At 56.5% G+C, this 24,983-nt stretch overlaps 2 protein-coding genes across 2 annotated transcripts; one reads left to right on the forward strand and one right to left on the reverse strand.

Annotated features, from left to right (window-relative positions):
- Positions 1-6,787: 6,787 nt before the first annotated feature.
- ZNF710 (zinc finger protein 710) lies at positions 6,788-9,865 on the forward strand. The gene is made up of 4 exons (XM_056865992.1): positions 6,788-8,209; positions 8,721-8,912; positions 9,323-9,497; positions 9,690-9,865. The coding sequence occupies exons 1-4, from the start codon at positions 6,788-6,790 to the stop codon at positions 9,863-9,865; spliced, it is 1,965 nt and encodes a 654-aa protein (XP_056721970.1).
- A 957-nt stretch (positions 9,866-10,822) lies between these two features.
- On the reverse strand, positions 10,823-23,904 carry IDH2 (isocitrate dehydrogenase (NADP(+)) 2). Its single transcript, XM_056865993.1, has 11 exons — positions 23,837-23,904; positions 22,831-22,922; positions 14,569-14,734; positions 14,146-14,306; positions 13,263-13,406; positions 12,912-13,048; positions 12,526-12,677; positions 11,744-11,856; positions 11,479-11,576; positions 11,075-11,167; positions 10,823-10,913 (listed from the first exon to the last, which is right to left on the reverse strand). The coding sequence occupies exons 2-11, from the start codon at positions 22,879-22,881 to the stop codon at positions 10,826-10,828; spliced, it is 1,203 nt and encodes a 400-aa protein (XP_056721971.1). The 5' UTR covers positions 22,882-22,922; positions 23,837-23,904; the 3' UTR covers positions 10,823-10,825.
- Between the last annotated feature and the right edge of the window lie 1,079 nt (positions 23,905-24,983).

A 24,983-nucleotide genomic window follows, 5' to 3' on the forward strand; every position in this document is an offset into this window, starting at 1 on the left:
GGCCTGGTCGGATAGGAGCTGCTGTGCCGGGGGTGGGTGGGTGTGTGGGGGGGTGGGGGGGTGTTTGAACTTTTCCCTTCTTGCCTAAGCGAGTCCTTTGAGGGTCAGTCAGAGGCCTCTTTGGAGTGTTTTCTATTTGTCATCACGTGTTTGGAGGGGGGGGGAGTCTTAAAAAAGGCTCCCGTCTCTCTCCTTCGGCTGGATTTATTTTCCTACCCAGTTGAGAATCCTCTCTCTTTTCCTCCTCCCCTCCCCCTGAAAAAAAGAGGGGGAATGTAAGGAAGAAGAAGGAGTTGTTGCCCGTGTGGCGGAGGGTGATGGGCATGCCCTGTGAAGCGGGGGTCCGTTTTGTGTGTAGCTGCGGGTTCTTTTCAAGGGCTCTCCCCCCGCACACACACACACACTCCCTTGTCCCCCCCCCACCACATCCATATAGGCTGAGTACAGCCTGGGAGCGTTTCTTTCTTTTCAGAGCCTTTCTGCCCCCCCCCTCTCTCTCTTTCTCTCTTTCTCTTCCTCTCTCCCTTCCCCCTCTCCTTTATTTTCCATCCCTTTTCATTCTGTTTCTCTCCACCCCCTTGAGGCTCCAGCTCTTTCTCTTTCCTTGTTCCTCTATTCAGTTCCTCCTCCTCCCCCCCCCTTTGAATAGCTTTTCTATTTTCAGAGCGGACAGGGAACATGAAGGGAGAGAAGTCATTTGTGCAAGGGGGAACTTGAAAGTCTCTCTCTCCCCCCCCCTTTCTTTGCATTTATTTCAGCAAAAAAGAAATAAAAAAATCTCCAAGGCAGAGAACAGGGTGTCTTTGAGCAGAACCTCACAAAGCCCCCCCTTCCCCTCCTGTCTTTCCCCCCTCTCCAGGCAAAGAGCCGCTTGGAGGGCATCGTTACCCTGGGGAAAGAGCTCCGTCCCCCCCACCCCACCCTGCCAGTCCCCCAGTCCCAGTCCAGTTTGGATCTGTTCCACCCCTTGTTCAGCTGCTTTTCACTGTTAAAGAAAATGGGAGAAGATCCATTTGCAGATCTCTGTCCTGCCGCCCTCCGAGGTGCCTCCAGCCCCAGGTGGTGCCTGCTTCTCCCAAACAATTTGCAAAGGACTCTGCGAAGGTGTTCAGGGGCGGGTCCTGGCACTTCCGGCTTTGTTTTCTTGGGTGCGGAGGCTCGAATCAGAAAAAGAGGCTGCTGTTGGGCCCTCTGCCCACACCTGCCAGAGCCTCTGGCATCCTCACCATTCGTTGGATGGCGTTTCCCTGTTCTGCTTCTGCGCCATGAGGCACGGGGGGGGGGGGGTTGGGGGCACTGTCTTCAGGCTGGCGTCACTTGGCTTGGATGCCACAGTACATGCGGGGGGGGGGAGCAAGGAAACGGGACTGTGGATGCTGGGATCATAAGGGTGGTGTTTGTGTTGGGGTGGGGTCCAGCCAGCACTAAGGGCTGGTGCCCTTACCCTTGCAGACTTCGAGATGTTCATTGCTTAAAGAGTGGGCCGGTTCCATCTATTCCTGTTAATCAGAATTAAGTAATTAGACAAGCCCTCCTTCGTCAGCACTTAAATTTCATTGTCAAATTAGAGCTTCTTGGGAGTAATTAGGTGTCTTTTGTTGTGCTGATAACTCTTTGCTTTGGGAGAAAAATTCAGACTCTCCATTGCTAACAGACATGTCTGGCTTTCAGGTGGCGGAATTGGGAACAGATACGCTGTTCTGGTTCCACCAGAGGTTGCAAACTGCAGCCAGAATCTTTCATCTTGTGCCTGAACTTGGTCATCTTTTAGGAGCGAGCAAAGTTTTGCACTGAATGGCCCTATCTTGGTGGCATTGTGTGGGCCTAACTCTGCCTGGTACAAGACGGCCTCTCCCTTCACAAGACGGTTCTTCTGCTCTGCCCTCGTGCGAAGCGTGCCCTGCCTGGAGTCCTGGCTCTTCACCAGCGTATCAGCCCTTCCCACCTGGGAGGAGGGGGATTCAGTAAATAGGGCTTCTCAGTCAGCCGTGGACAATTGGCGGTGGTTGTCAAGGGTGAAGCTATCCTATGGGAGCTGGAATGGGTGGTCTCTCTGCGAAATCTAAGCATCCCCACCCCCCACTCCCCTGGTAGCATTAGAGTGGTGGAAACAGTGCCAGGCTAGCAGGTCCTGATCCGGCAAGGTGACCATCCCCGGCACCTGCTTCTGTGGCAAATTAATGTGCAGGCATACAAGTCCTGTTCCTGAGGGGAGGGGGTACCTGTGAAGGAGGGGCTGCCAAACCAGACCCGGAAGGTGAAGTGGGGGGGGGAGGAAGCCCTCGATCTCACCCGGCACCTTTGCAGGAGGGGCTGTGCACCCAAGAGTGCTCATGGGGGGCAAGTGGTGGTCTGTCTTTGGGAGAGCTGAGGTTCGGGGGGGGACTGAAGGGGACGCCAGAAGGGAGGCCTGGCTATAGGCCTTGAAGGGCTTCCCAGAGCAAGATGCCAGTCAAGTGTCACTTACTACAGACAGAGAGGGGACGAAAGGCCTTCCTCTAGAGTAGGAGAGAAGGGAGGGTTGATTGATGAGAGAGAAAAGAGAGAGATAAGAGGCAGAGAGGAGAGAACCACCCAGCGGAGAAAAGGGGTTGCTAGGGAAACGGAAAGAATGAGAGAGGCAGAGAAAGAATGAGAGAGGCAGAGAAGGAGAGAGGAGATTCAGAAAGACAAGGGGGGGGTGTGCTCCAAGACAGAGTGTTTGGGGGTGGGTGGGAGTGCACTTAAGAAAAGCACTGCTGGATCAGACCTAGGAGGCCCATCAAGTCCGGCAGTCTGTTCACACAGTGGCCCAACCAGGTGCCTCCAGGAAGCCCCCAAACAAGGCGACTGCAGCAGCAGCACCATCCTGCCTGTGCTCCGCAGCATCCAATATATTAGGCCTGCTCCTCTGAGACTGTAGGGAATAGGCATGTATCATGGCTAGTATCCATTGTGGCTAGTAGCCGTGGATAGCCCTATCCTCCCTGAACATGTCCGCTCCTGTCTTAAAGCCTTCCAAGTTGGCAGCCGTCACCACATCCTGGGGCAGGGAGCTCCGCGATTTCACTGTGCTTTGTGTGAAGAAATACTTTTGTCTGTTCTGAATCTCTTGCCTTCCAGCTTCAGCAGATGACCCCGCTTTCTGGTATTATGAGAGAGGGAGAAAAGTGAACCAGAAACCCTGCAGTGGGGCTGCCGTTTGGGCCAGGCTGTGTTAGCAAGGATAAGGGGGCGTGTGGCGTGGGTAGAGCATTTGCTTGGCATGCAGGAGGTCTCCGGTTCAATCCTGGCATCTCTAGATCAAAGGTCCAGGTAGTGGGTGATGTGAAAGATTTCTGCCTGAGACCCTGGAGAGCTGCTGCCAGTCTGAGTAGGCAGTTCTGCCCCTGATGGCAGTGTACGCCAGTTTCATGTGTTCCTCTGCCCTTTCACCTATTGGAAAGGAGGACAGCAGCCTCCTCCCTCCTCCCCTTCATTGTCTGGGCTTCTCTCTCCTGGTGTGCATTGCCTTCCTCTCTCGCTCTCCTCCCTGCTTCGGGACAAAGTCCGTTTCATCTCCAATATTGGAGATCGACTCTCTCATTCTGGTTTCTGAGGGCAGCACCCCAGAGACGGGCCTGGGGAGCTCCCCCACCCTGTGAGCAGCGCCCCCCCCCCAGCAAAAGCAACCCAAGCCACTGCCTGAGGTGCATCGTGTGAAGCCCCTGTGGCCGGCACTGGGGCCAGAGGGCTTTGCTGGGGGGGTGTAGCTCAGGGATGGGTGAGAGCGTGGGGGTGCTGGACCCTGACTCCTGGAAGAAGACCCACTGCTCTGTTGACGGGGCGCCTGGCTTAGGCTTATGGGCCCCATTGAGATCACGCATTTGGAGGGGGGATGCCCTAGATAGCGCACTGAGCATGAGCGGCTGGGGAGAACACGGCTGAGAGGTCCTTGCTCTCCGGAACGGGCACCTCCACCCCTCTGACTGGGGCTGCAAGGACGGTGGGCCCCCACAAACAGGTAAGCGAGGGAGGAGGGCCCCGTCTCACCCCTGGACTGTTGCAATCTCTCCCCCCTTCATGGACCTCCCCCCTTCCCGCGGATCAGCTGCACAGCCCCCTTCTCCCCCCCCCCCCGCTGTAGTCACTGGCAGCATCTCCCAACAGAGGGCTCAGGAGAAGGATGCGCGCACACACACCCCGCCAGAGAGAACCGGGCAGAACATGGCAGTGACCCGCTGGGTATAGCCCCCGCCTGCAAGTGGGGGAAATGAGGAGCACTGACACACCCCTGGGGGGGCTGCTGCCCACTCCGCCAGTTGCTGTTGACCAAGCATTCCGAGTCCCTTTTGCTGCGCAGGATCAGGTCCCCAACCGAAAGCACAGGAGGCCTTTCAGTGCCCCTCCCTTTCCGAGAGGGGCTCCTGCCAACCCCCCTCCCCCGAGGGACAGGGGGAGGGACTAGAAGAGCCGCGTGTGCTGAGCGGAGGCTGTTGGAGGCGCCTGCTGCACGGGACGTGCGACTGTCCTCGTGCCCTGGATTTTGGCTCTTGGCAGGCGCAGGCCACGGTGCCGTGGCAGCCCCCTGCCAAGTCCACAGTACGACCAAGAGCCTCCGTGAGCGGGGTGTGTCACGAAGTGGGGGTGCCAGCCTGGCTCCTGCACCACTATGAGCTGGTTGGTGGGCACCGCTGTACTCAGCAGGGGCCTGCAGTCGCCAGGGGAGAGCGGCACCTGTACTCCTGCCGCACGGGAGCCAAGAGAGCGGGCCAGGCTACTCGTCCGATTTGCTTTCCCAACTCCATTCTTGTGGATGTTGAATAAAGATCACGATTCTTTTGTGGTTGTGTGTGTTTGAATGGGGTCTGGCAGAGTGGAAACCCCACACACACACCGCTCCTGTCTTCAGTGCTGGATTTGCAGTGGGAGGGGTCTTCTGCTGTCTGCAGGCTGCTTGCGGTTCGCGCCCCGCCCCTTGCCGCTGGGCTAGGTGACGAGCCCTGCAGTCTGCATGATCGATTGGGTGAGAAGGACGGGCGCTGGGGTGGCTGGGAGGAACAGCAGCCATGATGCCCCCCCGACTGCTGGGGAGGGGCAGCCATTGGGGCAGGAGCTCGGCAGAATGAGGCGTGTGGGGCAGCCGTTTGGTGCCATGATGCCACCCCCACCGAGTGGGCTTGACAGGGCAAAACCTCAGCTGGGCTAGCCACATGCCAGGCTTGGACCAGGGCCCAGGGCATGCCAGGCCTGGGCAGCTGCACAGTCTCCTGCCCAGTTGCATATGGCCGGCTGCGACAGGAGGGTGACTGGAGGGTTCCAGAAGCCCCGTGACGTGCCTGCTGTGCGGTCGTCCCCCCCCCCCCAGTTGGCTGCATGGGCAGAGGAATGCTCTGCCATGGGTGATGTCCAGGGTTCAGTCTGGCCTCTTCCTCCTGCCTTGTTGCTGCCGCTTGGATGCCCATGGCTCCCCATGCCTCGTCGAGAACTGCTCTTTATCCCCCCCCCCTCCCCGGGCCCCCATCCAGGGCCTGAACCCAAGGCGGGGGAGGCCGTGTGTTTTTCCTCTGCCGGGTGAGCTGTTTTGGGGATAGGCTTGGCATGGCCGTTTTCAGCAGGGGATTTAAGCCCTACCCTGCAGAGGTCCCAGGAGTAGGTGGAGCCAGGAGGGCTCCTACAGGGCATGCCATGCGCCCACGCCCCTCCATTGTTGCATGGGTTGCTCGCTTGTTTCCGTACGTGGCTGGCACAGGAGCATTGCCAGCGGGTGCTGAAGTCTCCTCTCCGTGGAGCTGGGCCCTTGGGAGGGGATTTCTCATCTCCGCTGAGAGCAGAGGAGGCTGACTGGCTGTTCTGGCACCACGTCAGCAGTGCCGTCGCCATCCAGAGTTCAGGGCCTGTTTCAGCCGACGCCCCATTTTCTCACCTGTCCTCGCTCACTGGTCATTGGCAGTGCTTCCTGTTGTCGAGTTCTTCTGTTTACCTGAAGCATGAATAAATTGATTAAGAAGCCCTTTTCAAGGACTAAAAACTTGATGAAAGAATCAGGCTCTTGGAGGAGAGCGGTTTCGGCTGGGGGCAGGGGCCGGCGGGTGCAGCGAAGACTGTTTTCAAGACTTGCTGGCTTTTCCATTTGTGGCAGGGGAGCTGCTTTTTAGGATAGGCCTTTGCTGGTTTGTCAGCTGCTGGGGGCAGATGGTGTCCCACCGCCCAAGTGTGGATGGTGCTCTAAACCACACCCTGCCCAGCCTTGCCCCCCGAGGTTTCCCCTCTTTCAAGACCATGGCAATCGGAGTGCTTCTGTGGGGAAACCTCTTTAATTACTGGACCGTTGGGCACTTTGAGATCAGTGGGAACTGAAGGGGGCAGGACAGAAAGCAGTCTGGATAAACGGTCCTGAATGTTATCGTCCCAAAGATGGTCTAATAAATACACAAAGATTCTTGGGCCTGTTTGGGGGTTTTCCTGAAGGCTGCAAATGGGAGGCTTTGGGCATCATACTGCCCCCCCAACACACTTAAAAAAAAACCTTAAACATTCATTCAGGCCATTGAGAGTCTATGGAAGTGAAGGCTTCCTTGCTGATCTGTGACATTTTGGTTGGTCCTTGATGTGACCGATACTTTTAGGGTTACAGAAGTTTGTCTGGGAAGTCCGTGGTTTTACAATAACTTCTTTGAAGGCCCCCCCCTCCCCCCAAATGCAGCTGCTGCTTTGGTGAGCCAGCGCGAGGAGGTTCTGGCCCAGAATTGCCGCTCTGGCCGGAATGGTTGACGGCTTCCTTTTCTCCTTTTTGCAGGAACGGGGGCTGTGCTCGAAGGCGTGCAGCATGGACCGGTTTGCTGACTCTGGAACTCAGACTGAGGCCGTGGTGGTTTTGTCTCTGGCCCAAGCGGCAGTCCTGGGCTTGGTGGCTGAGAACGAGTGGTTCGGGGCCACGGCCAGTCCCGGAGGCTTCTTCCCGGGCATTGCCAATGAGCTGGAGGACGCGGCAGCTGTGGAGCCGGGGCAGCCGGGCGGGGACTGTCCCCAGGAGTGCGAGGGCCGAGGCCAGGCAGACCTGCCCGAGGAGGAGGGCCTGGAGGCCGAGGCGCTGTTCGGCAAGCAGGCCCGGAGGAGGAAGCGGCCCCCTGTGAGGTTAGTGCCCAAAGTCAAGCACGAAAAAAGTGAGGTGGAGCAGAGCGAGGGGCCCCCCGGGACGGCTGCCCCAAGCGAGGACAGAGAAGAGCAGCCCCCCAACCCTCCTGCATGCGTGGAGGAGCCTGACCCTGAGCAGGCCGTCCAGAGCAGTGCCGCAAAAATGATCGACCTCAGCACGTACAGCCGCAAGCCGCGGCGCCTCCGGCACCCGCGAAGGCCCCCTCGTCATGAGCTCTCCCCTGGGGAGATGAAGGAGAGCCTTCCCAGCCCCCCTCCGGCCAGCGGCCCAGAGAGCGTGGAGGCCCTGCCCAGCGACTACGGCTTCCAGGGGCCCCCCGTGTCAGCCTTGAGCCACGCGGAGGAGGAGCGGGGGCTGGACTCACCCCCGGAGCGGGACCAGAACAGGCCGGGCTTTGCGTGGCCGGAGCCCCTGGATTTCGAGTCGGAGGCTCACGGTGAGCACAGCAAAAAGGCCCAGCTGGACCGGCTGGACATCAACGTGCAGATCGACGACTCGTACCTGGTGGAGAAGCGCTGGCAGTGCCGCCTGTGCGAGAAGTCGTACACCTCCAAGTACAACCTGGTGACGCACATCCTGGGCCACAACGGCGTCAAGCCCCACTCCTGCCCGCACTGCAGCAAGCTCTTCAAGCAGCCCAGCCACCTGCAGACACACCTGCTCACCCACCAGGGCACCCGGCCCCACAAGTGCCAGGTGTGCCACAAAGCCTTCACCCAGACCAGCCACCTCAAGCGCCACATGCTCCTCCACTCCGACGTCAAGCCCTACAGCTGCCGCTTCTGTGGCCGGGGCTTCGCCTACCCCAGCGAGCTGAAGGCCCACGAGGGCAAGCACGAGAGCGGGCGCTGCCACGTGTGTGTGGAGTGCGGCCTGGACTTCTCCACCCTCCCCCAGCTCAAGCGCCACCTGGCCACCCACCAGGGGCCCACCCTCTACCCCTGCCCCGAGTGCAGCAAAGCCTTCCACTACCGCAGCCAGCTGCAGAACCACATGCTCAAGCACCAGGACGTCCGCCCCTTCGTCTGCACTGAGTGCGGCATGGAGTTCAGCCAGATCCACCACCTCAAGCAGCACTCGCTGACCCACAAGGTAGATCTCTGGGCGAGGGACGTGACCAGACTGGGGGCAAGGGGCCAGGCTGCGGGGAAGGCCGAGGTGCGGGGGGCAGGGGAATCCCTGGCTGAGGGCCTGGGGTGTTCCTGGCTGCCCTGTAGAGGGCAGGAGGGCTGAGCTTTTATGCACACGATGGGGCGGTTAACAGGAGCCCCGCAGAAGGCAGGCCCAGAGGGCTGTTGTTTCCCAGAAGGGCAGCAGCCGTCTCCGCAGCCTCCTGAAGTCAGGAGCTCATTGTCCGGAGCACAGTTGGCCAGTTGGGGAAAGAGCTGTGGCCGGCCTTGGCTAGTCTGTAAGGGGGGCCTGCCCCAGCCCCTTCCTCCTCAGGGGCTGCCCCATGGAAGGGAGGCAGCTGCCGGCCTCCTGCTCTCTTCTCACTACTCCAGAAGCTGCTTTGGGCGTCACCGCCCTTGGGCAGGAGAGGCCCGCAGGGCAGCGGCCTGGCTCCCCTGGTGCCCAGCGTCTGTCTGTCTGTCCCGACTTGCAGGGTGTGAAAGAATTCAAGTGTGAAGTGTGTGGCCGAGAGTTCACGCTGCAGGCAAACATGAAGCGGCACATGCTGATCCACACCAGCGTGCGCCCCTACCAGTGCCACATCTGCTTCAAGACCTTTGTGCAGAAGCAGACGCTCAAGACCCACATGATTGTGCATTCGCCTGTCAAGCCTTTTAAGTGCAAGGTAAAGGGTGCCGACGGGGCTGGCCCACAATGAGCACGAGCCAAGGCAGGGCAGAGGGTACGGGCGGCCTGTGCCGGCAGCTGATCAGGGCTGGGTGTGGAGGTAAAGGACAGCTCGGGGTGAGATCGGCTCACCTCTGGCCGCCAGCACAAGACTCCCCGTGATGAATGACCTCGTCCCAAGCATGCTGCCACGTGCGTCACCTGTAGCCCATGCGCTCGGACTCTTGCGGCGCATCCGGGTGGCCTTTGGTGCGGCTGGGCTGGGCTTTGGACTCAGGTCTCAGACCCACGCCAGAGGAGCTGGGGGTTAGCAGAGGCACCCCCCGGTCTGAAGTCCCTCGTGCTTCAGAGGCAACTCCAAGCTCCTCTCTTCTTCTCCTCCTTCTCTCCCTCCCGGCCCCCTACCAGGTGTGCGGGAAATCTTTCAACCGCATGTACAACCTCCTGGGCCACATGCACTTACACGCAGGCAGCAAGCCCTTCAAGTGCCCTTACTGCTCCAGCAAGTTCAACCTGAAGGGGAACCTCAGTCGCCACATGAAGGTCAAGCATGGGGTGATGGACGTCAGTCTGGACAGCCAAGGTAGGTGCCGGGTGGGAGGGGCGGCCTGGATTTCCCTCTCCGGAGCCCGGAGGCCCAGAGGCGCTGTGCTGCGGCTCCCCCTGCAGGCCGTCTTGGGACTTACCTGCCAAAGGCCGGCACAGCTCCATCAAGGGGGGGGGTTTCCGTGGCCGCCCCCCCAGCTTGTCCTGTGTCCCCCTCCCCTCCCTGCAGATGCCATGCTGGAGCTGACGGGTGGGGACCACGCAGACCTGGATGGGTCGCAGGAGATGGAGGACTACGAGGAGGAGGAGAATACCTACGAATATGGCGTGGGGGGGAACCCCACGAATGAGTCGGCCTTGGCAGAGCAGGCCATGAAGGAGATGGCCTATTACAGCATGCTGTAGGGGGCAGGGGCCGAGCATCCCGTGGAAGAGAGCCCACGCGGACCCTTCCTCCAGCAGAGCCTGTGTGGGGCAGGGAGAGTGGCGGAGGGAGCGCCGCCCTCCAGCTCTTCTGCTCCGGAATGGATCTAGGGCTTGGCCCCGGCCCCCCACCCCCGGGCTCTGTTCTGTTGGGCCTTGCAGCCAAAAAGGGCCTTTGGGCCACTACCTCCCGCAGCCTCTGCCAGCAGCGACATGAGCAGCTGTTCTCAGGAAGGGTTTGAGGCCGAGCGAGGCCATCCGTGCAGGGGGGGTGGGGGGCTGCGCTGCTGCCAGGACCACTCCCGTATCAACTACCTCTGCCCCACACCAAAAAAAATGTCCTAGGGCAGTGGGCTTGCCCCAAAGACCCGTGGAGCGAGAGAGTGCCCCCGCCCCTCCCTGTGCTGGCAGAACAACGAAGGTGGCCGGAGCGCGGACTGTCTCCCTCCCCCCCCACCCCGTGTGCATAGATCTACTGTGTTTATTTTCCTGTTCTGAAGAAATTCAGCAATAAATGAATATTCTTTGGCTGACACAAGTGGTTGGGGGGGCGTCGCCTGGGGGTGGGGGGTGGGACGCCCCATACCAGAAAGCAGGACACCATAAGGGTATGAGAACTAGATTTTAATTGCTACCACGAGGCCCAAATGACAGTACGCAAATTACAGCACAAAACCATCTCCTTCATTGCTGTCCAGTGAGGTGGGGCAGCCAGCCCTGCGGCCCCCCCACCTTCCCTTGTCAGCAGTAGTAACTTGGGGGGGGAGGGCGTTCTTGGGACAGCTAAAAGGGATTTTTAAAACAACCAGTGGAAAACCGGTGACCCAGAATGTTTTCCTGGTCGAAAGGAAGAGCAGCCGGAGCTGGTTTTATTACAAAATGAGGTAAATGGCTTTCCTCTATCGCCCCCCACCCCCAGCAAGCCCTCAAAGTGCGCCCCCCCTACTGCTTGCCCAGGGCTTTGTCCAGGTTGTTCCTGATGGCATCCAGGAAGTCCGTGGTGTTCACAAAGTGCTCGTTCAGCTTCACACTGGAAATGCACAAAAGGGGTGGGGGGGCCTTTCTCAGGGAGGAGGAGGAGGACCCACAGTGGACAAGCTCTCCTCTGCCCCACGAAAGACGGGGGGGGCCCAACCACCTGAGGCCCAACCAGCACTCCCCCCCCCCACACACCAGCACCCCCAGGCTCACTTGCTCAGTCCGTGGATGCAACCGGCCAAGTCCTTGGTCATGATCCCAGCCTCCACCGTCTCCACGCAGACCTTCTCCACGGTCTGAGCAAACCTGACGGGCGGGAAGGAAGGACAGGGTCACCCAACACCTGGAGCAAGGTGGGACAGGGCCGTGCCACTCCTCCCCACCCCACTGTGGGCAACAGCCGCTGACCAGGCCGAGGCTAGTGGCAGACGCAAAGCAAACCGGCTCCTCTCCCTGCCTCTGTGTCAGGCCTCTGGCCTCTTCTCCTGCTCTGGGTGCCCAGAGAATCGCACGGTTCAGAAGCCCATGTGGGTCACTTGCAGGCACAGCCCATGTCCTCATGCTGCACTCAGCACCACCCCACTTCCTGCAACAGTGCCGGGCTCTCCTGCCCTTACTTGATGAGCTCGGGATTGCTGTCCAGTTTGCCTCTGTGCTCCAGGCCACGGGTCCAGGCAAAGATGCTGGCAATGGGGTTGGTGCTGGTGGGGTTGCCCTGCAGGCAAGAAATGCGGAGGGGAGAAAGAGTGTCTGGGGGGCAAAATCTCCACCAGGACCACCCAGACTTGAGCAAGTGCGGCCAGAAAGGGCCGCCTCTCACTGGGCCAGGATGGGGAGCACGAGCCCCTCCCCCCCCCCTGAGCTGCCGTTCAGCTCCCCCACCTTCTGGTACTCCCGGTAATGGCGTGTGACGGTGCCGTGAGCAGCCTCTGCTTCAATGGTCTTTCCGTCTGGGCAGACGAGGACAGAAGCCATCAAGCCCAGAGAGCCAAATCCTAGGGGGAAAGCCAAACTCTTTTCAGAGGACTCTGTGAGCCCCCCACACACGCACTTGGAAGTGAGAAACAAATGGGCATCTGGACTACAAAGCCTGTTCGCTCAGCAGAACTGGCCACAGAGCAGCTGTCCGAGGACCGAGGGAAGCGGAACAGCTGAAGCTGCCGTGCAGCAGAGCAGACCTTTGGCCCACCCACGTCAGCCCTGTTTACTGACAGCCGCTCTTCCAAGATCTCAGCCAGAGAAGGGTCTTTCACATCACCAAGCCACCTGGTCCTGCTTTCAGCTGCTGGGGATTGAACCTGGGACCTTCCGCACACCAATCAGGTGCTCTGCCACTGAGCCATGGCCCCTCCCAAGATTCACTGATAAGAGCCACAGTAAGAGGGTCTGTCTCCTGGGATGCCAGTTAGGGGGAACGGGGAGAGTGCCACGCTGGAGGTGGGCGTCACGAGAATGTCTTGCATTGCCTGGTACGCGCCCCCCCTGCCCCACTGCAGAATCTTGCACCTTGGGAGGCCCTGAGGGCTGTACCCTGTTCAGGCCTATGCTTTGTTGGAGAGTTCCTGAGTCAGACAGAAAGCGACATACTGCCCTGTGGGCCCCTGGCAATGGCCCCCCTCCCACCAGAGGCACCCTTTTGGAAGCCCCCACCCCCAGCATCGTACCTTGGGCCAAGATGTCAGACTGGACATCCCCATCATAGTTCTTGCAAGCCCACACAAAGCCCCCCACCGACTTCAGCACCTGGGCAACCATGTCATCGATCAGCCGGTGCTCGTACCAGATCCGGAGTTTGTCAAAATCGGTCTTGTAGTGCCTGGCAGGGGGAGAAGAGAGGGGTGCTGCAGCCACAAGAGCGCCAGCTGGCGTTTTCGCTTCTTTTTAGCTCTGTTTCGTATGTTTTAAAGGGGTGGTCTGCACTTTGTTGTTCTATTGTAACCTGCCTCGAGTCCTTTGGGAGCAAAGGCTTCAGATCGATACTGGGAGATCCCAGGGAACGGGCAGCCCAATCCCACAGCGACAGAAGGCTGGGGCCCCACAACCCGCTCACTTGTCAAAGATCTCCTGGAAGATGTCTTTGAAGCGCCCGTCGTAGGCCTTGAGGATGGTGTTCTTGGTGCTCAGGTACAGGGGCCACTTCTTCTGGATGGCGTATTGGAAGCAGCTGTGAGCAAAGCCTGAAATGGACTGCAAGGGGCAGACGGGCCCTCAGTGCGAGATGCGCAGGAAGCAAGGCAGTCCCCGCCCCCCAGAAGCCTCATCGCGGAGGGCGGGGGGGACGACAATTCCTCAGCTGTGCTTCGGAATGGGGGAGCGGAAGCCACCGAGTTAAGGTTCAGACGCAAGGCCCAGATATGCCCCCACCCCCAAAGGCCAGACCCTTCACTAGTGGTACCCTCACCTCGTCAGTGTTGTACATTCCCATGCCGACACCCCCGCCCGGGAAGTTGTACACCTCCCACTCCTGGACTCCACTGCCGTCCTTGGGGGTGAAAACCATCTTAAATGTCCCAGGTTTGCCCACAACGAAATCCGTGGCTTTGTACTGCAAAGAAAAGACCCAAAGATTAGGAAAACCCATCCCACCCAGAGGGCTCCATCTCTCCCTGCCCACCCCCAATTAGTCCCACAGCTTGCGTTCCACAACTCCCCCCCCCCCAAAAAAAATTTTTTTTCATACCCAGTCTGTCCATGGGGCTCTTGGCACAGCCCTCATGGAACGTTGTGCGGAATGTGCCCACGAGAGGTTTGTATGTGCATACAAGCTGTTTTCATTGCACCAGAAATGAGACTCTGGCCTACACAGCCGAGTGCCCACTCGTGGCCATCCCTATGGGCCTGATTCCAGCCATGTTTCCTTTCTCTGCCTCACTTAATTCATGCCAGCATTCTTGCAAAATCTCATATCTTGGGCTCTAAAGAAATGGTCAAAGCTGCACACATATGTGCAAAGGAGCCAATCTGTGTCCATCAGCACACTTTATTTTGGCTGCAGAAAGTTTCTCGGGGAGGGGGACAGAGAGATGGGGAGCTTCCCCCATTCAGGCCATAAAAACAGAAATGCCAAGACAGGGATGCAAAACAGTCTACCACCACCACCCCGGTCAAATGGTGTGCAGGGCGGAGTATCTTTCTCATGAGTTTATTGTATATCCTGTTGCACATTATGACAACTTAAAATACAATCTCTACCTCTGGCAAACCCATCGGTGACGTGCTCACGTGGAGCAGCGGCACTTTTCACCACCTGCCCCTTCCCATAGGTCCGCTCCCCTCCAACCGACCTGGTCGCCATGGGCGTGTCTGCCAATGGTGATAGGCTTCGTCCAACCTGGAACCAGACGAGGAATGTTCTTGCAGATGATTGGCTCTCTGAAGACTGTCCCGCCCAGGATATTCCTGATAGTGCCGTTAGGACTCTTCCACATTTTCTTCAGCTTGAACTCTAGGAAGATTGGAGGGAAAGGGAAGTTAGGCCAAAAGGAGGCCGGATTTCCATCACTCCCAGACTGGCCTGTGGTTGGTCAGAAACAGCGACTCCTCAACTGTGGTCCTCCCTTGAGAAGACAATTCCCGAATGGCTCCCCGCCAGGGAAGACTGCTTGCCTCTCCTGGAGTTCACAGCTCTGCAAGCAGCCTCCTGCGAGGCCCCTGCTGGGAAGCCCCACCGCTCACAGGAAGAGCCTGGCCCTGCGTTCTCCACCTACCTTCCACTCGCGCCTCATCGGGGGTGATGGTGGCGCACTTGACGGCCACACTGTACTTCTGAGTAGCCAGGGCGGAGTCAATGGTGACCTGGTCATCCGTCTGGTCCCGATGGGGCAGGCCCAGGTCAAAGTACTTCAGCTGAACATCCACATTGGGCAGGATCAACTGCAGTGGGAGCCAGGGAGAGATCCACTGACCACAAGGAGGAATCGGCAGGCCACCAACCAATGGCGGGGGGGGCTCACAGACCCCTCAGGTCATGTGACTACTTCTACCCCGCACCTTTCCCAGTCAAGCAGGGCTCAGAACAGCTTCCAACAATCAATACATATAACACCACATACTTTTAAAAGCATAATTCTAATCTAGTATTATAAAATCCCGGTTTACAAATTCAGAGGGTGCCCCTTTGCCATGTAGCCACCTTATATAGGTGGACTTCCTTTCATAGGTGAGCACGGTCTGAAGATTATAACAAGTGGGGACAGCCAACCTATGGGAGCTCACAGGCCCAAAGAATATACAGGGGAATGGGAATGGGAAAAGGAAAATTAGGGAAGAAAGAGAGGAAAGAGAAGAAAGACAGGGAAGAAAAAGAATAGAAGGAAAAGAAACCAACCAGGAAGGACGTGGGGAAGGGAAGAAAGGAAAAGGGGGGAGGCCAGCTGATCTATATAACCGTTGCTGTCCTCAACCGTATGCCTGGCAGAACATCTCCCTCTTCCAGGCCCTGCAGAGCTGAGTCCCGCCAGGGCCCGGGGTCTAGTTAGACAGAGAGTTCCACCAGGCCAAGAGCTGAAAAGCCCCTGGCCAAGGGCAGCCGGACAGTTCTGGGGCCAGGGACCACTGGAAGGTTGTTACTAGACGGACGCAGTGCTCTCTGAGGGGTGTATAGGAAGGGGCAGTCCCACAGATACAATGGTCCCCAGACCATTCAGGGCTTTACAGGTAAGTACCAAAACCTGGAACCTGGCCTGGTGCTCAATCTGGAGCCAGTGCAGCTGGCGGAGCAGAGGTCTCCAAGGGGTCCCAGTAAGGACCCGTGCTGCCACGTTCTGGACCAGTTGCCATTTCTGGAGCAGCTTCAAGGATAGCCCTGCATAGAGCGAGTTACAGTAGTCCAGTCTAGAGGTGACCATTGCATGGATAACTGGGGCCAGGTCAGCATGGGACAGGTAAGGGGTCAACTGCTGGGCTTGACAGAGATGGAAAAATGCCGCCCTGGGCGTATTTGTGACCTGGGCCTCCAATGGCAGGGAGGCATCCAGAGTCACACCCAAACTCTTGATGGAGGCAGCCAGAACCAACCGCACTCTGTCAAGAGCTGGGAGCTGTATCTCCCAACCGGCCTCCTGGCTCAGCCACAGGACCTCCGTCTTCTATGGGTTCGGTTTCAGGCGGCTCTGCTTCAACCACCCCACTGCAGCCTCCAAACATCTGGCCAGATCTTCTGGGACGGCATCTGGCCGACTGTCCATTTACAGATACAGCTGAGCGTCATCTGCAAACCAGACTCCAGACTAGCTGGGCGAGGGGGCGTATACAGATGTTGAGCAACTTTGGGGAGAGAACCACACCTTGCAGGCCTCCACATACCAACGAAACATCAACTTGATGTGTGACTGGTGAAAAATGCAAACTCTGTGCCAGGAATACTTAGAACAGAGGCTGAAAATAAAGCTGCTAGTGTTGTAATGCCTTTACCTAGGTTTATGGGGCAGTCTCATTGGGAACAGTGGTGTGCATACCGCCATAGATTTCTAGGGAAGGCACATGAAGTTTTCTCCCATTCAAGCCCCTTCCAACCCCCAGAAGTGTTGTTTCCAGGGTTGCAGGATCCGTGTGGAGGAGCAACTGTTTGGGTCTGTGAGGACAATGGGGTGAACAGATAAGCAGCACTTGTGGGTGAGGAAGGAATGCGAGCCTTTGGCGCAAGCCAAAGGGCGAGAGCTAAAGGACTCTTGCTCTGTGGTTCTTAGCCTGGGACTCAGGCCTGGTGGCCCTGTAAGAAGCTGAGAAGTTTGTACATTCTATATGTGTTAAGCTTTGTTTCTGCAAGCAGGGAGTCTAGTGAGGCAGGCTGTCGGGAGGTTTCAGGGAAGCACAGAAAAAACAACAACCGAACCACTTCTGCAATGAAACGCAGCAGTGTGGCTGGTGAGGGAGCTGAGGCAGTGACACACAACGTCCCTGTCACGTTCGTATTCTTACCTGAGGGTAACAGCAATTACACTTGCAGCCAGTGTAAGTTGGTAGCCCTACTGGAGGAGATGATACAGGGACTTGAACCACACTTGTCCACACTCCATTTTATAAGGGAAAGGGAAGAGTTCATGGACAGAACGCATGAAGCACTCTTGAGGGGGCAACAGAAGGAGGAGAGAAAGGTATCTCAGCAAATGGAGGAGCCCCCAACACAGGAGGAGGGCACCTGGAAGAATGTGACCCACAGGAGCAGGAAAATCAGGATACATTCTGAGCCTCTGGTGCTCAACAGTCGGTTCCAGGATCTCCCTGTAGATACTGATTGTGGACCACTGGAGCAAGGGCTACTCTCCCAGCCTCCCTGAAGCTTGAAGGAAATTTCTTAGGCCCCTGAGGATGTGGGGACTCTAGCTTTCGCTCCCCAATATAGGATGAGGCGTGTTCTGGTAATTAGGGATTCCCTACCAAGAGGGGTAGAGGCTAAAGTGTGCTGACCGGACTTGTCGTCTCGAGAGGTATGCTGTCTATCAGGTGCACACGTCCAGGAAGTGACCGAAAGGGTAGGAAGACTCATCAAACCCACAGATTATTACCCCTTCTTGCTTATTCATGTGGGAACAAATGATACTGTCTGACACAGCCCAGAACGTATTAAAAGAGACTATGCGGCTCTGGGTAAAAAGGTGAGGGACCTGGGGGCGCAGGTTGTATTTTCGTCAGTTCTTCCTGTCAAAGGTCGTGGCTTAGGAAGGGAAAGAAGAATACTACAAATTAATGACTGGGTGTGTGATGGTATTGTCAAGAAAGATTTGGTTTTTTTGGAACATGGCTAATGCTTTTGAGATGAAGCTCTTCTAAAAGGGAGACTGTTTGCACCTCACAAGGGTAGGAAAAAATGTGTTTGGTGAGAGCCTCGCAAACTTGATCAGGAGGGCTTTAAACTAAATCCTATGGGGGAGCGAGACAAAATCTTAAAGCCTAGTATGCTGACAATAACTGGAGACGAGAACACGAAAGATTTGCAGGGAGTGGCACATATGTGAATAAATATTAACTCATGGGTAAGTACAGAAGTGCCATCATATTCCCTATTACTATGTATGGGTGTGAAAGCTGGACAATGAAGAAAGCTGATAGGAAGAAAATAGATTCCTTTGAAATGTGGTGTTGGAGGAGAGTGTTGCTGATTCCGTGGACTGCCAAAAAAACAAATCAGTGGGTTATAGATCAAATCAAGCCTGAACTGACCCTAGAAGCTAAAATGACTAAACTGAGGCTGTCATATTTTGGTCACGTCGTGAGACGACAAGAGTCACTGGAAAAGACCGTCATGATAGGAAAAGTTGAGGGCAGCAGGAAAAGAGGAAGACCCAACAAGAGATGGATTGACTCAATAAAGGAAGCCACAGCCTTCAATTTGCAAGATCTGAGCAAGGCTGTCAAAGATAGGACATTTTGGAGGACTTTCATTCATAGGGTCGCCATGAGTCGGAAACGACTTGACGGCACTTAACACACACAAGTACAGAAATGAGATCCTCAGGGCACATAAACCATGGATTCCGATGTCTCTGCACTGATGCACAGAATATGGGAAACATGCAGGAGGAACCTGAAGTCCTAATACAAGGACTATGACTTAATAGGCATTACTGAAACTTGGTGGAATGCCACTCACGACTGCAATATTAGGATTGTGGGGTACAACTTGTTTAAAAGGGATAGACAAATAAGGAAGAGGGGAGGAGTAGCATTATATGTCAAAGATGTGTACACATGAGGAAATACATGAATCTGAGCATGGAAGCTCAGTCGAGAGTCTCTGGGGGAAAATAAAAGGAGTAAGTAATAATAGTGATATTATAGTGGGGGTCTGCTATCGACCACCAAACCAGGCAGAGGACTTGGATGAGACACCCCTAGACCAGATTACAAAGTTCTCAAATAGGACGCAGTGGTCATGGGAGATTTTAATTAACCGGATATCTGTTAGAAGTCCAACTCGTGTGAAAAGTCAAATAAATTCTGACTTGTCTTGCTGGCTCAACTTCATTTTCCAGAAAGTGGAGAGGGAAACAAGGGGGTCTACTATCTTGGACTTGTTAATCAGTTCTTCTCTGTTGGTGAGAATCGAGGTGAAAGTAGTGGGAAACCTGGGTAATAGTGACCGGGTAATTCTGGAATTTACAATCTTGGGCAAGGGAAAAGCTGTACATAGTAAGACATATAGACTGGACTTTAGGAAAGCAAATTTCATCAAACTTAATTATGCTGGGTAGAATCCCATGATCAGAAATACTTAAGGAGAAAGGAATTCAAGAGGGAATTTCTTAGTGAAGTATTGAAAGCACAATCACAAACACATTTCCTAAGAAGGAAAAATGGGAGGAGCCATAAACAGCTTTCTAAAGATTTGAGAAATATAAAAGATTCATTTAGGAAATGGAAGGAGGGCCTTATAACCAAGGATGGATATAAACAAATAACTAGTGCTTGTAGGGAGGGTGTTAGAAAAGCTAAAGCTAAGTATGAGCTTAGGTTAGCGAGAAATGCTGAACACAACAAAAAAGGGTTCTTTTCCTATTTTCAGAATAAGAAAAAGAACAAGGACATGGTAGGCCTACTGCGGGGACAGGAAAGTGAAATTGTAGCAGGTGATGAAGAGAGGGCAGAACTGCTCAATTCCAACTTTTCCTCAGTCTTTTCTCGTGAGGGAAGCGGTGCTCAACATGGCATGAACAGAACGCATGATGAGGGAAGGGAGTTGCAGCCTAGGATTGGCATAGGGGTAGTGCACAAACACCTAGTTTCTTTAAATGAAACTAAGTCCTCAGGGTAAGATGAATTGCATCCAAGGGGACTGAAAGAATTTGCAGATGTAATTTCTGAGCCTCTGTCCATTATTTTTGAGAATTCTTGGAGAACAGGTGAGGTGCCATAAGACTGGAGGTGGGCAAATGTTGTCCCCATCTTCAAGAAGGGGAAAAAGTAGGATCCAGACAACTACTGACCCATCAGCTTAACATCTATACCTGGAAAGGTTTTTCAACAAATCATCAAACAGTCAGCCCTTCAGCATGTAGAAAGGATAGATAGTATTCATTTAGTAAGAGCCAGTATGGGTTTCTCAAGCCATGTCAGACTCACCTCATCTCCTTTTTTTATGAAGTTACTACCTTGTTGGATCAGGGGAATGCTGTAGACATAGTTTATCTTGATTTCAGTAAGGCTTTCGATAAGGTTCCATATAGTAATCTTGTTGACAAGTTGGTAAAATGTGGTTTCGATCCTACTGTTAGGTGGATCTGTAAGTGGTTGACAGATCACACCCAAAGAGTGCTTGTTAATGGTTCCTCATCCACTTGGTGCCTCAGGGATCTGTCCTGGGCCCTGTGTTGTTCAACATCTTTATAAATGATTTGGATAAAGGAATAGAGGGGATGCTTATAAAATTTGCAGAAAATACTAAATTGGGAGGGGTAGCAAATATGCTAGAAGACAGAATCAAGATTCAGGATGATCTTGACAGGCTGGAAAACTGGGCTAAAACTAATAAAATGAATTTCAACAGAGATAAATGTGAAGTCCTGCATTTGGGAATGAAAAATCTAATGCATAATTATAAGATGGGGGAGACTTGTCTTAGCAGTAGTGTGTGCGAAAAGGATCTAAGGGACTTACAGCGCATTCCTGAGGTCTTTCACCGAAAGAGCTCGGGAGGCGAAAAAGGGGCTGTGCTGGTAGGGAGGCCCGGACGCCGTCCTCCCTGCGCTGCTCTGGCAGCGCAGCCCAGGGACAGCCTCATGCCGATGTCTGGATGGCGCACTTCTGTGCGCTGTCCCTGGGAGGGCATTCCAGCCCCGGGCTGGGGAAGGAGCTGCCTTTGGGCGGCCTCCCCTTTCGGGCTGGGAACACCCCTTTTTTATTTTGGTGAGAGACGCCACCTTTTAGTAGACCAAACACTGAACATGAGTCAGCAGTGTGATGCAGCTAAAATGGCAAATGCGATTTTGGGCTGCATCAACAGAAGTATAGTGTCCAGATCACGCAAAGTGATGGTATCGCTTTACTCTGCTCTGGTTAGACCTCACCTACAGTATTGTGTTCAGTTTGGGGCACCACAATTAAAGAAGGATGTAGACAAGCTGGAACGTGTCCACAGGAGGGCAACGAAGAAGGTGAGGGGTCTGGAGACCAGGTCCTATGAGGAAAGGTTGAAGGAGCTGGGGATGTTTAGCCTGAGAGGTGATATGATAACCATCCTCAAGTATTTGAAGGGCTGTCATATACAGGATGGTGCGGAATTGTTTCTGTTGCCTCTGAAGGTCAGACCAGAACCAATGGGTTGAAATTAAATCTAAACACTAGGAAGAACTTTCTACAGTTAGAGCAGTTACTCAGTGGAAAAGGCTTCCTTGGGAGGTGGTAAGCTCTCTTCCCTGGAGGTTTTTAAGCAGAGGCTAGATGGCCATCTGTCAGAAATGCTGATTCTGTGAATTTCAGCAGATCATGACAGAGAGGGCAGGAAAAGCTGCATCAGTGTTCGACTCTCGTGTTCTCTTCTTACCTGACCAGGGTAATGCTGATAGCCACTTTGGGGTCAGGAAACAATTTTCCTCCAGGCCAGATTGGCCAGGGATCCTGGAGCTCCCCCCTCCTGTCTTCTGAAAATGGAGGGATCACTGGGGGTGTGTGGGGGGGGGAAGTAGTTGTGAATCTCCTGCATTGTGCAGGGGGTTGGACTAGATGACCCTGGTGATCCCTTCCAACTCTATGATTCTATGATTTCGCCTCCTTGCCCTTCCTCACGCCAGCCCTTGACCCACATAGCTATTGCTCCAAGCTCCCCTCCTCCTTGCAGGCCCTGCATCCCTGGAGATCATTTTTCCAGGGGACAGAAGGGGCAGCAGGAATGTGGGGGGAAATCCATGCTCCATGCAGGAAATAGCTGTATCCACATTGTGTACAGTTCTGGTTGCTGCATCTCAAAAAAAAAAATTTGCTGAGCAGGAAAAAGCGGCAGAAGAGAGCAGCCACAATGATTAAGGGGAACCTGTCCTACAAGGAAAGGCTAAGGAGTCAGTTTGGGAAAAGACAACAAAGGGAAGGGGAGGAAGACATTCATAAAATTATGCACGGTGTAGAGAGAGCTTTTTCTCCTTGTCTCTTAATACGATATCTTGGGGAGTGCTCAATGAAGTTGATGGGTGATAGTGTGACAGCAGGTAGACTTCCCCTGACTATGGAAGCTCCACTGATTTAGCAATTTGTAATAATCTCTTTTCCTTTCTGTAAAATGTATTAGGACAGCCAGGGAATAGCTTGTTGCTGGGCAGAATATCCCTGTATGTCTGTGTGCTAAGGAAGTGGGTTAAGAGTCATGGAGAGTCAGAGTGAACTATAAACATTGATAGGAGAAACTGGATAGAACTGAACTGTACTGCGCCGCCTCTATGTCTGGAGTGCTATCAGCCTACCCTGAATGTTGATGGGTTGTCATATCTTGAATTTGGATAAATGTCCCTTCCTCAGTATGATCGGGGCTCAGAGATTTTTACTCGGTAGAGATCTCTGGGTTGCAGCTGCCAGAATAAACTGTTTTCTTGAAATATTGATCTCAGGTCTCTCTCCCCCCCCCCCATGAACCCTTGTTTGCCATATCAATAGATTCAGGAGGGCCAACAGGAAGCCCTTTTCTCAAGAAGTAATTCAATTGAGGAATTCATTGCCAGTGGACAGAGGAATGAGCACAGATAGTTTCAAAAGATCGCTTCGTAGAGGACAGGGCCCCTACGAGGATCCGTGGCTGCTAGTTACTAGCCGTGGTGACTAAAGGGAATCTCTGTGTATACAGACAGCAAACCTCCGAATGCCAGCGCTAGGAGGCAGCATCACGGGAAGGCCTTGGGCTCTGTGCCCTGTTTGTTGGGCCCTCCAAGGCCAAAGGTTGTAATGCTGGACTTGATGGACCCCTGGTCTCATCCAGCAGAGAGCTTCTTACATTCTTGCTATTTGTTTCCAATCCCTCATTGGCTGAGTTTAAATCTTCCCAGTACCTTCTCCTTGATGAAAGCCCAAATGATGCGTGTCATTTCATCGCCGTCCATCTCCACCACTGGGTTGGCAACCTTGATCCTTTTAGCAGCATCTGCGGAAGGAGATTCGGGATGCTGAAGCGGGGGACCCCAAACCGGCCCCCAGACCCAGATCCTTTCTGACATCCACCGCCGTTCTCAGGCAGGCCCTCCAGCACAGCCCAGCGAGGGGTGTGTGGATGGGAAGCCCAGGAATCACAACCCTTTGCACAGCCTCAGGGTGGCGGGTGCACAGGTGAGCAGGCAAAACTTCCTGGGCTGAGTTCAGAGGGTACCAGAGAAGTCAGACCCGCCCTCCCCGCAGCCGCAGCAGGGTGGAGGATCCAGCCTCCACCAGGGATCCAGAGAACCCTGGCCAGCAAAACCAGGGATGTCTGGGAAGGAGTCCTGTGCATTCAGCCGGGCCTCTTGGGGTCCCTCCCCCCCCCCTTTGAACCAGCAGCCGAGCTGCTTCGTCTCCCGCAGGGCAAAGGCGGCGCGAGCAGCGAGCAGCGTGCGGGCGTGTTGCCCCCGGCGCCTTGGCCCTCGCTAGGGGTGCGGCCAGCGCCGCCGCCGCTTCGGCGCCTTAGCCGGCCCTGCAGGGCGCGCGGCAGCCCCCCGCCCCAGCCGCGGCTTTGCGCGCCCCTCCCCTCCCCTCCTCCCCTCCCCTGCGAGGGCGGGTGGGGCGGGCGTCCGGCGGCGTCCTGCGCCGGCTGGCCAAGGGACAAGGTCACGGCTAGAGGACAGCGGGGGGGGGGCGCCGCCGCCAGGGCTGGCCCCGGCCGGCTGCCGGGCTGGGGCGGCGCGGGCCGTCTGCGCGGGAGGCCGGCGCCAGCGCCCCCGCCGCGACCCCCGCGCCGGCGCGCCCTTCCCGCGCCCCCTACGGCCCAGCGGGGCGGCCAGGCCCAAGCCCCCTCCCCCCCCAGCCCGCCGGGCGCCCCGCGGGCGGGTGCCGCCCTGCCCTCTGCTGCCCCGCGCCCCCACTCACAGTGCCGCCGCGGCGGGCGAGCAGGGCTGAGCGGCGGGAGCAGCGCGGCGGGGGCGCGGACCCCCGCCGCCCGGGCCACGGCGTGGGGGGCTGCGGCGCACAGGCGGAGCGACATGGCGCGGCGGCACGACGACGACGAGGAGGAGGAGGAGGAGGAAGAGCGGCGGAAGAGGGCGGCGAGCGCGCCGGCGGGGGCAGCAGCAGCGGCGGCGGCGGGACCGAGCGGGCGCGACAGAAGGAGGGAAGGAGGGAAGGAGGGAGCCCGCTCGCCGGCCAGCCGGCCGCCCGCCCCCTCCTCCCTCCGGCCCTCCCTCCCTCCCCGGGGCGGAGCTGGCGGACTGGGGAAGTGCCGCGCGGCGAGAGGAGCGGCGGAGGGACGGACGGAGGCGGCCGGGCGGGCGGCCACGTGCGCCTTTGTTCCTTCCCCCGCTGCCCGAGAAGGGCCCCGCGCGGCCCGGCGGGCCCCCCGGCCGCACCGTGGCCTCTCCCGCAGACGCACCCGCCTGCCCGCAGGGGACTGTGCCCTCCGCACGGAGCCCACGGGACCGCCGCGCGCCCCCCCCCCTTGGGAGGGAGCCGCGCTCCCGCTGCGGGCCGGGCAGGGGGCTGTGCGGGCCCCCCTGGGAGCCAGGGCCGGCCTTCCCCTGCGGGGCTCTTGGCAGGGCTGGGCTGCTCTGGTGCGCGTGCACGCGGCGGGCGGGGCGGGGCGGGGCCGGCCTCCTGCCCTTGCTGCTGCGGCTGCGGCTGCGGCTGGTCCTTGGCCGGTGGGCTGGCGCAGGGGCCGGGCGGGGGCCTCCCGCTCCAGGATGGCAGCCGCTGCCGCCCACGGCGGAGGGCTGGCTGGAGGCCAACGGGAGCAAGGGCCACTGGTCTCTTCTCCTGAAAGCGGCTCACCTTTGCGCGCAGAAGGGGGAGCTTCCCTTTCCCGTCCGTCTGTGAGGGTCTCTGTCTTTGTGTCTCTGCTTTCCATCACCTGCTGTGTTATCAGTGAACTCGTAAAAGCAGTTCACACCTTCTGGTCTCAGGCGCCAGGCCTGATGGCCCATGTATCTTCCCCCCCCCCCGCTGTTCTTCCTGCCAGTACTCCCTCAGGCCGATGCGGCCTTGGAAGTGTGATAGCCGCCCAGACTTCCTGGGATCTGTCTGA

Source organism: Euleptes europaea, chromosome 20 (assembly GCF_029931775.1).
Source record: "Euleptes europaea isolate rEulEur1 chromosome 20, rEulEur1.hap1, whole genome shotgun sequence".
NCBI classification, from domain to species: domain Eukaryota; kingdom Metazoa; phylum Chordata; class Lepidosauria; order Squamata; family Sphaerodactylidae; genus Euleptes; species Euleptes europaea.